This window comes from Heterodontus francisci, chromosome 49, assembly GCF_036365525.1.
Source record: "Heterodontus francisci isolate sHetFra1 chromosome 49, sHetFra1.hap1, whole genome shotgun sequence".
NCBI lineage: Eukaryota > Metazoa > Chordata > Chondrichthyes > Heterodontiformes > Heterodontidae > Heterodontus > Heterodontus francisci.
In genome coordinates, this window is record NC_090419.1 from 14408640 (window position 1) to 14426505 (window position 17866).

General features: G+C 49.2%; 1 protein-coding gene across 7 annotated transcripts in view; it reads right to left on the reverse strand.

Moving 5' to 3' along the window:
* The window catches only part of LOC137358287 (IQ motif and SEC7 domain-containing protein 2-like), a 133888-nt gene that overhangs the window by 1891 nt on the left and 114131 nt on the right, over positions 1–17866 (reverse strand). For 6 of the 7 annotated variants that reach the window (XM_068024203.1, XM_068024204.1, XM_068024200.1 and 3 more), the window contains 2 exons: positions 7522–7692; positions 2524–2573 (listed from right to left, as the gene is read on the reverse strand). In XM_068024203.1, coding sequence (XP_067880304.1) covers positions 2524–2573; positions 7522–7692 — 221 coding nt within the window. The remainder of the gene's footprint in view (positions 1–2523; positions 2574–7521; positions 7693–17866) is intronic. The other variant, XM_068024206.1, reaches the window with a different exon arrangement.

Sequence of the window (17866 nt, forward strand, 5' to 3'; positions counted from 1 at the left end):
AGTAAGTGTAAGTGTGTGTGTGTGATGTGAGTGTGTGATGTGAGTGTGTGTGTGTGTGATGTGAGTGTGTGTGTGTGTGTGTGATGTGAGTGTGTGTGTGTGTGTGATGTGTGTGTGTGTGTGTGTGATGTGAGTGTGTGTGTGATGTGGGTGTATGTGTGTGTGATGTGTGTGTGTTTGTGTGTGTGTGTGTGTGTGTGTGTGTGTGTGTGTGTGTGTGTGTGTGTGTGATGTGAGTGTGTGTGTGTGATGTGGGTGTATGTGTGTGTGATGTGTGTGTGTGTGTGATGTGAGTGTGTGTGTGTGATGTGAGTGTGTGTGTGTGATGTGAGTGTGTGTGGTGATGTGGGTGTGTGTGGGTGTGTGTGTGTGTGTGTGGTGGTGTGTGTGAGTGTGTGTAGTGTGTGTGTGTGTGTGTGTGTAGTGTGTGTGTGTGGTGTGTGGTGTGTGTGATGTGGTGTGTGTGTGTGTGTGTGTGTGTGTGTGTGGTGTGTGTGTGTGTGTGTGATGTGAGTGTGTGTGTGTGTGGGGTGTGGTGTGTGAGTGTGAGTGTGTGTGTGTGTGTGTGTGAGGTGTGTGTGTGTGTGGGTGTGAGTGTGTGTGGGTGGTGTGTGGGTGTGGAGTGTGTGTGTGGGTGTGTGTGAGTGTGTGGTGTGTGGTGTGAGTGTGTGTGTGATGTGGTGTAGTGGTGTGTGTGGTGGGTGTGTGTGTGTGTGGTGTGTGTGTGGTGTGGGTGTGGTGTGTGTGTGTGTGTGTGTGTGTGTGTGTGTGTGGTGTGGTGTGTGGGTGTGTGTGTGTGTTGTGTGTGTGTGGTGTGTGTTGGGTGTGGTGTGGTGTGGTGTGTGTGTAGTGTGTGTGTGGTGTGGTGTTGTGTGTGTGTGTGGTGTGTGGTGTGTGTATGTGGTGTTGGTGTGTGTGTGTGTTGTGTGTGTGTGGGTGTGTGTGTGTGGTGTGTGTAGGGGGGGGGGGGTGGGGGTGGTAGTGTGTGTGTGTGTGTGTGTGGTGTGTGTGTGTGTGTGTGTGTAGTGTGTGTGTGTGTGTGTGAGTGTGGTGTGGTGTGTGAAGTGGTGTGGTGTGGGTGTGTGAGTGTGTGAGTGTGTGTGTATGTGAGTGTGTGTGACATGATGTGAGTGTGAGTGAGTGTGTGAGTGAGTCTGAGAGTGAGTGTGTGTGTGTGATATGAGTGAGTGAGTGAGTGTGTCAGTGAGTCTGAGTGAGTGAATGAGTGTGTGTGTGATGTGAGTGTGTGATGTGAGTGTGAGTGAGTGTGTGTAAGTGTGATGTGAGTGTCAGTGAGTGTGATGTGTGTGTGAGTGTTTGTGTAAGTGAGTGAGTGTCAGTGATGTGAGTGTGAGTGAGTGTGTGTGTGTAATGTGAGCATGTGTGACTTGATGTGAGTGTGAGTGAGTGTGTGAGTGAGTGTGTTAGTGAGTCTGAGAGTGAGTGTGTGATGTGAGTGTGAGTGAGTGTGTGTGTGTGTAATGTGAGCATGTGTGACATGATGTGAGTGTGAGTGAGTGTGTGAGTGAGTGAGTGTGTCAGTGAGTCTGAGTGAGTGAGTGAGTGTGTGTGTGATGTGAGTGAGTGTGTGAGTGAGTGAGTGTGTGACTGAGTATGTGTGTGATGTGAGTGTGTGTGTGATGTGAGTGTGAGTGAGTGTGAGTGAGTGAGTGAGTGAGTGAGTGAGTGAGTGAGTGAGTGTGTGTGTGACATGAGTGTGATTTTGTGAGTGTCAGTGTGCGAATATAAACGAGGAGAAAGTCTCGGAACATTGGAGCTGTTTCCCACTGGAGCGGAGGAGACGGTGGAACGACCGGCAGAGATTGTCCCTGGTGAATGAGGGGCCGTGAACCAGGGAGCGGGGATTTAAGATTTAATGTCAGAGAATGAGGGTAAAGGGCAGGAGGAAAACTTTTCCGAGGGTGGCACGGGGAAGTGGCCATTGAGGCAGAGGCCATGTCACCACTGCGGAATAATTCGGGAGTGAGGGTTGAAGGAGGACGAGGGATTCGGGGACCCGGGAAGAGGCTGGGCGTCAGCGGTCTGGGTCCTCCTTTCGATTCCGTCTCCGGCAAGGGGGGGGGGGTGGAGAACAGGAGGCCGGATCAGGATCGGGAATGCTCCGGGGAGCAGAATCGCCGAGGGCCCCCTCCTCACGTCCTGGCTCCCGAAGCTGACTTTGCACGGATTCGGGATGGAACCTGGCGGCGGAGGCAAGGGGAAGGAGGGAGGGCCCGCCTGTAGGTGACGGCTGTTCAACTACAGGAGTCGGATGGGATGGTTGTGGTGAGTGCAGGGAGTGGGGGGGGGGGGGGGGGGGGGAGATGAAGTATGGCAGCAGGACCAAGAACCAAATGGATGGACTGACATACCACACGAGGGTGACATGCAGCCACATGCAAAAGGGAGGCAAATTCACAATGGCGGATCTCGAGCACAAACCAGGGGAGGAGGGATTAAGTGGCAAATGATTTTTCTTTCAGAGGGAGGGGGTTTTGATGAGGTGGAGATACTGCCACTTACTTCCATGGTACTGTCCAGCGATCCCACACTGTTTCTGCGACCCCGTTTCCCTGCCCAGACCAAGCAACACCAAGCGTTAGGAGACAAGCAAGCAAAAGCAGACAGAATTCCCCATCCACCAAAGATCCACCGCCACACCACCCACCCCCCCCCCCCCCGCAACCCACCCCGCCACCTCTCCCTCCCCTCCCCCAACATCTCCCCCGGCAACCCGAGCGGCTCGGTTAAACTATCTTCAGTCTGGGGAGGAGGAGGCGGAGGTCGAGGAGGGCGAGGGAGTGGGGACGAGGAGGAGGAGGAGCGGGTGAGGTGGAGGAGAGAGGGGGAGGAGAACGGGAGGGTGGAGGAGGGGAGGAGGAGGAGGGAGATGGGAGGAAGAGGAGACAGGGAGATGGGGGGGGAGTGAGGTGGCGAATCAGGAGTGTGGGCAGGAGGAGGAGGGGTGGGGAGGAGGGAGGGGAGGAGGAGGAGATTGTCCAGGAGGGGGATGAGTGGAGGAGGTGGAGGGTGAGGAGTGTGGGAGAGAGAGGGAACTCACAGTTGAATAACCAGCTGAATGTGTGGAGAGAGGCTGAGAGCAGAGATGTAGGGACAGACAGAGAAAGAGAGAGAGAGAGAGAGAGAGAGGAAGATAAAGAGAGAGAGAGAGAGTAAGAGAGAGAAACGGAGAAAGAGGAAGATACGGAGGGAGAAGTTGCATTGCGTTGAGAGAGGAAAACTGAATTCCTCCTAACAGGGTCCAGCTCTCCACCTCCTTAAGCCTCCGCCTGCGAGGCTCAACAAGATGAGCTCCCTCAGAACCAGGATTGAACACATCTGAGAGGTCACACTCTCCCCGTGACGTCACTCTCTCCCTGTGACACCACTCTCTCCTTGTGACTCTCTGCCCGTGACGTCACTCTCTCCTTGTGACTCTCTGCCCGTGACGTCACTCTATCCCCGTGACACCACTCTCTCCCCGTGACTCTCTCCCTGTGACTCTCTCCCCATGACACCACTCTCTGCCCGTGACTCTCCCTGTGATTCTCTCCCCATGACACCACTCTCTCCCCGTGACTCTCTCCCCGTGACACCACTCTCTCCCTGTGACTCTCTCCCCGTGACACCACTTTCTCTCCATGACTCTCTCCCCATGACAATCCCGTGACTATCTCCGACTCTCCCCGTGGTTCTCTCCCTGTGACTCTCTCCTGTGACGCCACTCTCTCCCTGTGACTCTCTCCCTGTGACACCACTCTCTCCTTGTGACTCTCTGCCCGTGACGTCACTCTCTCCTTGTGACTCTCTGCCCGTGACGTCACTCTATCCCCGTGACACCACTCTCTCCCCGTGACTCTCTCCCTGTGACTCTCTCCCCATGACACTACTCTCTGCCCGTGACTCTCTCCCTGTGATTCTCTCCCCGTGACTCTCTCCTCGTGACACCACTCTCTCCCCGTGACTCTCTCCCTGTGACTCTCTCCCCATGACACCACTCTCTGCCCGTGACTCTCCCTGTGATTCTCTCCCCATGACACCACTCTCTCCCCGTGACTCTCTCCCCGTGACACCACTCTCTCCCTGTGACTCTCTCCCCGTGACACCACTTTCTCTCCATGACTCTCTCCCCATGACAATCCCGTGACTCTCTCCGACTCTCCCCGTGGTTCTCTCCCTGTGACTCTCTCCTGTGACACCACTCTCTCCCCATGACTCTCTCCCGTGACACCACTCTCTCCCCGTGACTCTCTCCCCGTGACACCACTCTCTCCCCGTGACACCACTCTCTCCCCGTGATTCTCACCCCGTGACACTCTCCCCGTGACGCCACTCTCTCCCTGTGACTCTCTCCCGTGTCACCACTCTCTCCCTGTGATTCTCTCCCCGTGACTCTCTCCCCGTGACACCACTCTCTCCCGTGACACCACTCTCTCCCCGTGATTCTCTCCCCGTGACACCTCTCTCTCTCCGTGACTCTCTCCCCGTGACTCTCTCTCCGTTACATTCCCATGACTCTCTCTGTGACGCTCTCTGTGACTCCGTGACTCTCCCCGTGACTCTCTCCCTGTGATTGTCTCCCCATCACTCTCTCCCCGTGACTCTCTCCCTGTCACACTCCCGTGACTATCTCTGTGACTCTCCCCATGATTCTATACCTGTGACTCTCTATCCGTGACTCTCTCCCCATCATTCTCTCCCTGTGACTCTCTCCCCGCCATACTCCCATGACTCTCTCCGTGACTCTCTCCCTGTGACTCTCTCCCTGTGACTCTCTCCCTGCCAGTCTTTCTCCGTGACTCTCTCCCCGCCACTCTCTCTGTGACTCTCTCCCCATCACTCTTTCCATGACTTCACATGCTCTTGTGACATCACCTGATCCCCATGACATCACACATTACATCATCGAGCAGCTATTAAAGGGAGACTGCACTCATCGCACGCAGTAAGTGGGACAGATGTGGTGAGGTGAAGCGGAGTGCTGGAGAGAGAGAGAGAGTGAGAGAGAGAGAGAGGGAAGGCACTTGCCCGAGTCTCTCAGTCTCCCTCATATTCTCTCCTTCCATGCAGCCCGGCCATGTCAAAAGGCCTTGGCTCTCTTTCCCCGCCCTCCGCCATCGTCTCCGACACGGTGAAGCCCCTGTGCCTTGCTCCAGCGCCATTTCTGCGTCTGTGCTCCCGTTCATTGGGTCGGAGGAGGCGGGAAATCGGCCGAGCACGCAGAAGCCGGAGGCCGAGCAAGGGTGGAGACAGGCAGCAGGGCGACTGGCGAGAAACCCCGCGCAGTGGCGAGAAGCGATGAATGCAGTGCCTCAAATCCACGCCCAGAAACCCGGTGGCTCAAATAAATCCCCCAAATCAGCGTTCAGCAAAACCGCTGCGGCATCGATACTCTAGGTTCACTATAGCTCCTTAGGGGGGGGGGGGGGTGGTCACTCCCTCCCCCACCAATCAGCCTCCTCCCTCTCTGGGCAAGTCTCGGCCATCCGAACAACCAGTGACCCGGGTCACACATGGAAGGTCGGAGGTGAAGGTTCGTCCGGTGCATCTTACATCATTTCTCCTCTCTTCCATGCGTCCCACTTTCCTCTCCTAGGAGGCTTGGTGCCCCCACCGTCCCCCTCGCCGATTACCTGTCCGCTGAGAGCGTACGGACAGATAATCGGGGCGGGGGGGGGGGGGGTGGGAGGTAGGTCGGGAACAGTCCAGAGGGGAGAGGGCGGAACCGACTGCGATAATTCCCTCCTTCCAACTCTCTCTCTCTCTCTCCCGCAATGTGGGCTCCAGGCCGGGCCAGCAGCAGCTCGGGCGAGCGGCCGATGGTTTGTGGTGCGATATTGACAGCCGCGGGCGTCACGGCCGGACCCCGAGCCTTTCCTCACCTGGCGGCAGTTGCTGCTTGGTGACCAGCAGCAGGAACCCCCACACCCACCGCCCCCCCCTCCCCGCCCCTCCCCGCAGCCCCACTCTCCCTCTCCCTTCCTTTACTGCCCAGGTTCAGACCCACACCTCTTGTCACTTTCGACGACTAAACGTTCAGTTTTTCTCATCCGATTATGCTCCTGTGAAGCACCCAGGGAGGCTTTCGGACATTAAAGGCTGTTACAGCGCAGCCTCCCCCTCGCTGAATGAGATAGCACCGCAAGAATTGAGATCCTCATGCGTATTCATCTGTATCACTAAGTGCAAAGCACAGAGCAACAGGGCTGATATTTACTCTGGATCTAACCCCCCCGTGCTGTACCTGTCCTCGGAGTGTTTGATGGGTGACAGTGTAGAGGGAGCTTTACTCTGTATCTAACCCCCGTACTGTACCTGTCCTGGGAAGTGTTTGATGGGAAGAGTGTAGAGGGAGCTTTACTCTGTATCTAACCCCATGCTGTACCTGTCCTGGGAGTGTTTGATGGGAAGAGTGTAGAGGGAGCTTTACTCTGTATCTAACCCCCGTGCTGTACCTGTCCTGGGAAGTGTTTGATGGGAAGAGTGTAGAGGGAGCTTTACTCTGTATCTAACCCCCATGCTGTACCTGTCCTGGGAGTGTTTGATGGGGACAGTGTAGAGGGAGCTTTACTCTGTATCTAACCCCATGCTGTACCTGTCCTGGGAAGTGTTTGATGGGGACAGTGTAGAGGGAGCTTTACTCTGTATCTAACCCCGTGCTGTACCTGTCCTGGGAGTGTTTGATGGGGACAGTGTAGAGGGAGCTTTACTCTGTATCTAACCCCGTGCTGTACCTGTCCTGGGGAGTGTTTGATGGGGACAGTGTAGAGGGAGCTTTACTCTGTATCTAACCCCCGTGCTGTACCTGTCCTGGGAGTGTTTGATGGGTGACAGTGTAGAGGGAGCTTTACTCTGTATCTAACCCCCGTGCTGTACCTGTCCTGGGAGTGTTTGATGGGGACAGTGTAGAGGGAGCTTTACTCTGTATCTAACCCCGTGCTGTACCTGTCCTGGGGAGTGTTTGATGGGGACAGTGTAGAGGGAGCTTTACTCTGTATCTAACCCCCGTGCTGTACCTGTCCTGGGAGTGTTTGATGGGTGACAGTGTAGAGGGAGCTTTACTCTGTATCTAACCCCCGTGCTGTACCTGTCCTGGGAGTGTTTGATGGGGGACAGTGTAGAGGGAGCTTTACTCTGTATCTAACCCCTCGCTGTACCTGTCCTGGCAATGTGTTTGGGGACAGAGTGTAAAGAAAGCGAGACTCGGCAACTAGCCCCATGCTTTAACTGACCTGCGAGTGCTCGATGTGGGCACTGGGAGCATAAAATGGGAACATGTTCCATTCCCCAGCACTGACATCCCTCACCTCGAGGAGGAGCAGGACAGAGGACCAAAAGCAAAAATTCAACGGACACAGAAGATAAGATAAGAAAAGAGGGTTAGCGGCTGAGAGAGCGTTAACCGGGAAGAGAAACAATCACAGCAGAGAGTGGCAGAGCGGTGCCAGCGGATTGCTCCCTGTGCCGTGCCGTGCCCTCCCTACCCACCACCCCACCCCCCCCCACTCCGCTTCAGGTTACCTGCGTCAGAGAGGTCGCGGAGGGAGCTGCTCAGCGCGCTCCTCTTCAGCCCCTCCCCCATGGCGTACGTGTCGTCCAGGCTGGTCAGAGTGCCGTTGACCGTATCCTTCTTCAGACTGGCGCTCTGCGACATGGTGGCGCGGATCACGCCTTTCTGCTTCTCCAGCTCAGCTGAAGTACGAGGGAGGGACGGAAGAGAGACAAGGGGAGCTGGCGGTTAGAAGGTGTTCCCATGCATTCAAAAGCCACAAACCGGAACCCCTCGATTAGATTCCTGTCTGTAACTGACTCCCGGGTATCTGTTATTCTATATATAAACCCCCCAAACACCTCGATTAGATTCCTGTCTGTAACTCACTCCCGGGTATCTGTCATTCTATATATAAACCGCCCGAACCCCTCGATTAGATTCCAGTCTGTAACTCACCCCCGGGTATCTGTCATTCTATATATAAACCGCCAGAACCCCTCGATTAGATTCCTGTCTGTAACTGACTCCCGGGTATCTGTTATTCTATATATAAACCCACCGAACCCCTCCATTAGATTCCACTCTGTAACTCACTCCTGGGGATATGTTATTCTCTATAAAAACTTCCCGAACCCCTCGATTAGTTTCCAGTCTGTAACTCACTCACGGGTATCTGTTATTCTATATATAAACCCCCCGAACCCCTCGATTAGATTCCAGTCTGTAACTCACTCCCGGGTATCTGCTTTTCTATATATAAACACCCCGAACTCCTCGATTAGATTCCAGCCTGTAACTCACTCCCGGGTATCTGCTTTTCTATATATAAACACCCCGAACTCCTCGATTAGATTCCAGTCTGTAACTCGCCCCCAGGTATCTGTTATTCTATATATAAACCACACCGAACCCCTCGATTAGATTCCAGTCTGTAACTCACTCCCGGGTATCTGTTATTCCATATATCAACTCCTCGAACTCCTCGATTAGATTCCAGTCTGTAACTCACTCCCGGGTATCTGCTTTTCTATATATAAACACCCCGAACTCCTCGATTAGATTCCAGCCTGTAACTCACTCCCGGGTATCTGCTTTTCTATATATAAACACCCCGAACCCCTCGATTAGATTCCAGTCTGTAACTCACTCCCGGGTATCTGTTATTCCATATATAAACTCCTCGAACTCCTCGATTAGATTCCAGCCTGTAACTCACTCCCGGGTATCTGCTTTTCTATATATAAGCTCCCCGAACCCCTCGATTAGATTCCAGTCTGTAACTCACTCCCGGGTATCTGTTATTCTATATATAAACCACACCGAACCCCTCGATTAGATTCCAGTCTGTGACTCACTCCCGGGTATCTGCTTTTCAAGATATAAACTCCTCGAACTCCTCGATTAGATTCAAGTCTGTAACTCACCCCCGGGTATCGGTTATTCTATATATAAACCACACCGAACCCCTCGATTAGATTCCAGTCTGTAACTCACTCCCGGGTATCTGTTATTCTATATAGAAACCATCCCGAACCCCTCGATAATGTTCCAGTCCGTAATTCATCCCCGGGTACCAGTTTTTCTATATACAAACCCCCCGAACCCCTCCATTAGATTCCAGTCGGTAACTCACTCCCGGGTATCTGTTATTCTACATATAAACCCCCTGAACCCCTCGATTAGATTCCAGTCTGTAACTCACTCCTGAGTATCTGTTATTCTATATATAAAGCACCCCCGAACCCCTCTATTAGATTTCTGTCTGTAACTCACTCCCTGGTATCTGTTATTCTATATATAAACCACCCTGAACCCCTCGATTAGATTCCAGTCTGTAACTCACTCCCTGGTATCTCTTATTCTATATTTAAACCACCCGAACCCCTCGATTAGATTCCAGTCTGTAACTCACTCCCGGGTATCTGTTATTCTATACATAAACCCCACCGAACCCCTCGTTAGATTCCAGTCTGTAACTCACTCCTGGGAATCTGTTATTCTATATATAAACCACCCGAACCCCTCGATTAGATTCCAGTCTGTAACTCACTCCTGGGTATCTGTTATTCTATATATAAACCCCACCGAACCCCGAGATTAGATTCCAGTCTGTAACTCACTCCCGGGTATCTGTTATTCTGTATATAAACCCCCCGAACCCCTCGATTAGATTCCCGTCTGTAACTCACTCCCGGGTATCTGTTATTCTATATATAAACCCCCCGAACCCCTCGATTAGATTCCCGTCTGTAACTCACTCCTGGGTATCTGTTATTCTATATGTAAAGCACCCCCTGAACCCCTCGATTAGATTCCAGTCAGTAACTCACTCCCGGGTATCTGTTACTCTATATAGAAACCATCCCGAACCCCTCGATAATGTTCCAGTCCGTTAGTCACCCCCGGGTACCAGTTTTTCTATTTACAAACCCGCTGAACCCCTCCATTAGATTCCAGTCTATAACTCACTCCCAGGTATCTGTTATTCTACATATAAACCCCCTGAACCCCTCGATCAGATTCCAGTCAAGAACTCACTCCTGGGTATCTGTTATTCTACATATAAACCCCCTGAACCCCTCGATCAGATCCCAGTCTATAACTCACTCCTGGGTATCTGCTTTTCTATATATAAACTCCTCGAACTCCTCGATTAGATTCCAGTCTGTAACTCACCCCCGGATATCGGTTATTCTATATATAAACTCCCCGAACTCCTTGATTAGATTCCAGCCTGTAACTCACCCCCGGGTATCTGTTATTCTATATATAAACCACACCGAACCCCTCGATTAGATTCCAGTCTGTAACTCACTCCCGGGTATCTGCTTTTCTATATATAAACTCCTCGAACTCCTCGATTAGATTCCAGCCTGTAACTCACTCTCGGGTATCTGCTTTTCTATATATAAACTCCTCGAACTCCTCGATTAGATTCCAGTCTGTAACTCACCCCCGGGTATCGGTTATTCTATATATAAACTCCCCGAACTCCTTGATTAGATTCCAGCCTGAAACTCACCCCCGGGTATTGCTTATTCTATATATAAACCCCTCGATTAGATTCCTGTCTGTAGCTCACTCCCAAGTTTCTGTTATTCGATATATAAACCCACCGAACCCCTCGATTAGATTCCACTCTGTAACTCACTCCTGGGTATATGTTATTCTCTATATAAACTCCCCGAACCCCTCGATTAGTTTCCAGTCTGTAACTCACTCCCGGGTATCTGCTTTTCTATATATAAGCTCCCCGAACCCCTCGATTAGATTCCAGTCTGTAACTCACTCCCCGGTATCTGCTTTTCTCTATATAAACACCCCGAACCCCTCGATTAGATTCCAGTCTGTAACTCGCCCCCAGGTATCTGTTATTCTATATATAAACCACACCGAACCCCTCGATTAGATTCCAGTCTGTAACTCACTCCCGGGTATCTGTTATTCTATATAGAAACCATCCCGAACCCCTCGATAATGTTCCAGTCCGTAATTCACCCCAGGGTACCAGTTTTTCTATATACAAACCCCCCGAACCCCTCTATTAGATTGCAGTCTGTAACTCACTCCCGGGTATCCGTTATTCTATATATAAACCACACCGAACCCCTCGATTAGATTCCAGTCTGTGACTCACTCCCGGGTATCTGCTTTTCTATATATAAGCTCCCCGAACCCCTCGATTAGATTCCAGTCTGTAACTCACTCCTGGGTATCTGCTTTTCTCTATATAAACACCCCGAACTCCTCGATTAGATTCCAGTCTGTAACTCACTCCCGGGTATCTGCTTTTCTATATATAAACACCCCGAACTCCTCGATTAGATTCCAGTCTGTAACTCACTCCCGGGTATCTGCTTTTCTCTATATAAACACCCCGAACTCCTCGATTAGATTCCAGCCTGTAACTCGCCCCCAGGTATCTGTTATTCTATATATAAACCACACCGAACCCCTCGATTAGATTCCAGTCTGTAACTCACTCCCGGGTATCTGTTATTCTATATATAAACTCCTCGAACTCCTCGATTAGATTCCAGCCTGTAACTCACTCCCGGGTATCTGCTTTTCTATATATAAACTCCTCGAACTCCTTGATTAGATTCCAGTCTGTAACTCACCCCCGGGTATCGGTTATTCTATATATAAACTCCCCGAACTCCTTGACTAGATTCCAGCCTGTAACTCACCCCCGGGTATTGCTTATTCTATATATAAACCCCTCGATTAGATTCCTGTCTGTAGCTCACTCCCAAGTTTCTGTTATTCTATATATAAACCCACCGAACCCCTCGATTAGATTCCACTCTGTAACTCACTCCTGGGTATATGTTATTCTCTATATAAACTCCCCGAACCCCTCGATTAGTTTCCAGTCTGTAACTCACTCCCGGGTATCTGCTTTTCTATATATAAGCTCCCCGAACCCCTCGATTAGATTCCAGTCTGTAACTCACTCCCGGGTATCTGCTTTTCTCTATATAAACACCCCGAACTCCTCGATTAGATTCCAGCCTGTAACTCGCCCCCAGGTATCTGTTATTCTACATATAAACCCCCTGAACCCCTCGATCAGATCCCAGTCTATAACTCACTCCTGGGTATCTGCTTTTCTATATATAAACTCCTCGAACTCCTCGATTAGATTCCAGTCTGTAACTCACCCCCGGATATCGGTTATTCTATATATAAACTCCCCGAACTCCTTGATTAGATTCCAGCCTGTAACTCACCCCCGGGTATCTGTTATTCTATATATAAACCACACCGAACCCCTCGATTAGATTCCAGTCTGTAACTCACTCCCGGGTATCTGCTTTTCTATATATAAACTCCTCGAACTCCTCGATTAGATTCCAGCCTGTAACTCACTCTCGGGTATCTGCTTTTCTATATATAAACTCCTCGAACTCCTCGATTAGATTCCAGTCTGTAACTCACCCCCGGGTATCGGTTATTCTATATATAAACTCCCCGAACTCCTTGATTAGATTCCAGCCTGAAACTCACTCCCGGGTATTGCTTATTCTATATATAAACCCCTCGATTAGATTCCTGTCTGTAGCTCACTCCCAAGTTTCTGTTATTCGATATATAAACCCACCGAACCCCTCGATTAGATTCCACTCTGTAACTCACTCCTGGGTATATGTTATTCTCTATATAAACTCCCCGAACCCCTCGATTAGTTTCCAGTCTGTAACTCACTCCCGAGTATCTGCTTTTCTATATATAAGCTCCCCGAACCCCTCGATTAGATTCCAGTCTGTAACTCACTCCCCGGTATCTGCTTTTCTCTATATAAACACCCCGAACTCCTCGATTAGATTCCAGCCTGTAACTCGCCCCCAGGTATCTGTTATTCTATATATAAACCACACCGAACCCCTCGATTAGATTCCAGTCTGTAACTCACTCCCGGGTATCTGTTATTCTATATAGAAACCATCCCGAACCCCTCGATAATGTTCCAGTCCGTAATTCACCCCAGGGTACCAGTTTTTCTATATACAAACCCCCCGAACCCCTCTATTAGATTGCAGTCTGTAACTCACTCCCGGGTATCCGTTATTCTATATATAAACCACACCGAACCCCTCGATTAGATTCCAGTCTGTGACTCACTCCCGGGTATCTGCTTTTCTATATATAAGCTCCCCGAACCCCTCGATTAGATTCCAGTCTGTAACTCACTCCCGGGTATCTGCTTTTCTCTATATAAACACCCCGAACTCCTCGATTAGATTCCAGTCTGTAACTCACTCCCGGGTATCTGCTTTTCTATATATAAACCCCCCGAACCCCTCGATTAGATTCCAGTCTGTAACTCACTCCCGGGTATCTGCTTTTCTCTATATAAACACCCCGAACTCCTCGATTAGATTCCAGTCTGTAACTCACTCCCGGGTATCTGCTTTTCTATATATAAACCCCCCGAACCCCTCGATTAGATTCCAGTCTGTAACTCACTCCTGGGTATCTGCTTTTCTATATATAAACACCCCGAACTCCTCGATTAGATTCCAGTCTGTAACTCACTCCCGGGTATCTGCTTTTCTCTATATAAACACCCCGAACTCCTAGATTAGATTCCAGCCTGTAACTCGCCCCCAGGTATCTGTTATTCTATATATAAACCACACTGAACCCCTCGATTAGATTCCAGTCTGTAACTCACTCCCGGGTATCTGTTATTCTATATATAAACTCCTCGAACTCCTCGATTAGATTCCAGCCTGTAACTCACTCCCGGGTATCTGCTTTTCTATATATAAACTCCTCGAACTCCTTGATTAGATTCCAGTCTGTAACTCACCCCCGGGTATCGGTTATTCTATATATAAACTCCCCGAACTCCTTGACTAGATTCCAGCCTGTAACTCACCCCCGGGTATTGCTTATTCTATATATAAACCCCTCGATTAGATTCCTGTCTGTAGCTCACTCCCAAGTTTCTGTTATTCTATATATAAACCCACCGAACCCCTCGATTAGATTCCACTCTGTAACTCACTCCTGGGTATATGTTATTCTCTATATAAACTCCCCGAACCCCTCGATTAGTTTCCAGTCTGTAACTCACTCCCGGGTATCTGCTTTTCTATATATAAGCTCCCCGAACCCCTCGATTAGATTCCAGTCTGTAACTCACTCCCGGGTATCTGCTTTTCTCTATATAAACACCCCGAACTCCTCGATTAGATTCCAGCCAGTAACTCGCCCCCAGGTATCTGTTATTCTATATATAAACCACACCGAACCCCTCGATTAGATTCCAGTCTGTAACTCACTCCCGGGTATCTGTTATTCTATATAGAAACCATCCCGAACCCCTCGATAATGTTCCAGTCCGTAATTCACCCCCGGGTACCAGTTTTTCTATATACAAACCCCCCGAACCCCTCCATTAGATTCCAGTCGGTAACTCACTCCCGGGTATCTGTTATTCTACATATAAACCCCCTGAACCCCTCGATTAGATTCCAGTCTGTAACTCACTCCTGAGTATCTGTTATTCTATATATAAAGCACCCCCGAACCCCTCTATTAGATTTCTGTCTGTAACTCACTCCCTGGTATCTGTTATTCTATATATAAACTCCCCGAACTCCTTGATTAGATTCCAGCCTGTAACTCACCCCCGGGTATCTGTTATTCTATATATAAACCACACCGAACCCCTCGATTAGATTCCAGTCTGTGACTCACTCCCGGGTATCTGCTTTTCTATATATAAACCCCCCGAACCCCTCGATTAGATTCCAGTCTGTAACTCACCCCCGGGTATCGGTTATTCTATATATAAACTCCTCGAACTCCTCGATTAGATTCCAGCCTGTAACTCACTCCCAAGTTTCTGTTATTCTATATATAAACGCACCGAACCCCTCGATTAGATTCCACTCTGTAACTCACTCCTGGGTATATGTTATTCTCTATATAAACACCCGAACTCCTCGATTAGATTCCAGCCTGTAACTCGCCCCCAGGTATCTGTTATTCTATATATAAACCACACCGAACCCCTCGATTAGATTCCAGTCTGTAACTCACTCCCGGGTATCTGTTATTCTATATAGAAACCATCCCGAACCCCTCGATAATGTTCCAGTCCGTAATTCACCCCCGGGTACCAGTTTTTCTATATACAAACCCCCCGAACCCCTCGATTAGATTGCAGTCTGTAACTCACTCCCGGGTATCTGTTATTCTATATATAAACTCCTCGAACTCCTCGATTAGATTCCAGTCTGTAACTCACTCCCGGGTATCTGTTATTCTATATATAAACCACACCGAACCCCTCGATTAGATTCCAGTCTGTGACTCACTCCCGGGTATCTGCATTTCTATATATAAGCTCCCCGAACCCCTCGATTAGATTCCAGTCTGTGACTCACTCCCGGGTATCTGCATTTCTATATATAAGCTCCCCGAACTCCTCGATTAGATTCCAGCCTGTAACTCGCCCCCAGGTATCTGTTATTCTATATATAAACCACACCGAACCCCTCGATTAGATTCCAGTCTGTAACTCACTCCCGGGTATCTGCTTTTCTATATATAAACTCCTCGAACTCCTCGATTAGATTCCAGTCTGTAACTCACCCCCGGGTATCGGTTATTCTATATATAAACTCCCCGAACTCCTTGATTAGATTCCAGCCTGTAACTCACTCCCGGGTATTGCTTATTCTATATATAAACCCCTCGATTAGATTCCTGTCTGTAGCTCACTCCCAAGTTTCTGTTATTCTATATATAAACCCACCGAACCCCTCGATTAGATTCCACTCTGCAACTCACTCCTGGGTATATGTTATTCTCTATATAAACTCCCCGAACCCCTCGATTAGTTTCCAGTCTGTAACTCACTCCCGGGTATCTGCTTTTCTCTATATAAACACCCCGAACCCCTCGATAATGTTCCAGTCCGTAATTCACCCCCGGGTACCAGTTTTTCTATATACAAACCCCCCGAACCCCTCCATTAGATTCCAGTCGGTAACTCACTCCCAGGTATCTGTTATTCTACATATAAACCCCCTGAACCCCTCGATTAGATTCCAGTCTGTAACTCACTCCTGAGTATCTGTTATTCTATATATAAAGCACCCCCGAACCCCTCTAATAGATTTCTGTCTGTAACTCACTCCCTGGTATCTGTTATTCTATATATAAACCACCCTGAACCCCTCGATTAGATTCCAGTCTGTAACTCACTCCCTGGTATCTCTTATTCTATATTTAAACCACCCGAACCCCTCGATTAGATTCCAGTCTGTAACTCACTCCCGGGTATCTGTTATTCTATACATAAACCCCACCGAACCCCTCGTTAGATTCCAGTCTGTAACTCACTCCTGGGAATCTGTTATTCTATATATAAACCACCCGAAACCCTCGATTAGATTCCAGTCTGTAACTCACTCCTGGGTATCTGTTATTCTGTATATAAACCCCACCGAACCCCTGGATTAGATTCCAGTCTGTAACTCACTCCCGGGTATCTGTTATTCTATATATAAACCCCCCGAACCCCTCGATTAGATTCCCGTCTGTAACTCACTCCCGGGTATCTGTTATTCTATATATAAACCCCCCGAACCCCTCAATTAGATTCCCGTCTGTAACTCACTCCTGGGTATCTGTTATTCTATATATAAAGCACCCCCTGAACCCCTCGATTAGATTCCAGTCAGTAACTCACTCCCGGGTATCTGTTACTCTATATAGAAACCATCCCGAACCCCTCGATAATGTTCCAGTCCGTTAGTCACCCCCCGGTACCAGTTTTTCTATTTACAAACCCCCTGAACCCCTCCATTAGATTCCAGTCTGTAACTCACTCCCAGGTATCTGTTATTCTACATATAAACCCCCTGAACCCCTCGATCAGATTCCAGTCAAGAACTCACTCCTGGGTATCTGTTATTCTACATATAAACCCCCTGAACCCCTCGATCAGATCCCAGTCTATAACTCACTCCTGGGTATCTGCTTTTCTATATATAAACTCCTCGAACTCCTCGATTAGATTCCAGTCTGTAACTCACCCCCGGGTATCGGTTATTCTATATATAAACTCCCCGAACTCCTTGATTAGATTCCAGCCTGTAACTCACCCCCGGGTATTGCTTATTCTATATATAAACCCCTCGATTAGATTCCTGTCTGTAGCTCACTCCCAAGTTTCTGTTATTCTATATATAAACCCACCGAACCCCTCGATTAGATTCCACTCTGTAACTCACTCCTGGGTATATGTTATTCTCTATATAAACTCCCCGAACCCCTCGATTAGTTTCCAGTCTGTAACTCACTCCCGGGTATCTGCTTTTCTATATATAAGCTCCCCGAACCCCTCGATTAGATTCCAGTCTGGAACTCACTCCCGGGTATCTGCTTTTCTCTATATAAACACCCCGAACTCCTCGATAAGATTCCAGCCTGTAACTCGCCCCCAGGTATCTGTTATTCTATATATAAACCACACCGAACCCCTCGATTAGATTCCAGTCTGTAACTCACTCCCGGGTATCTGTTACTCTATATAGAAACCATCCCGAACCCCTCGATAATGTTCCAGTCCGTAATTCACCCCCGGGTAACAGTTTTTCTATATACAAACCCCCCGAACCCCTCCATTAGATTCCAGTCGGTAACTCACTCCCGGGTATCTGTTATTCTACATATAAACCCCCTGAACCCCTCGATTAGATTCCAGTCTGTAACTCACTCCTGAGTATCTGTTATTCTATATCTAAAGCACCCCCGAACCCCTCTATTAGATTTCTGTCTGTAACTCACTCCCTGGTATCTGTTATTCTATATATAAACCACCCTGAACCCCTCGATTAGATTCCAGTCTGT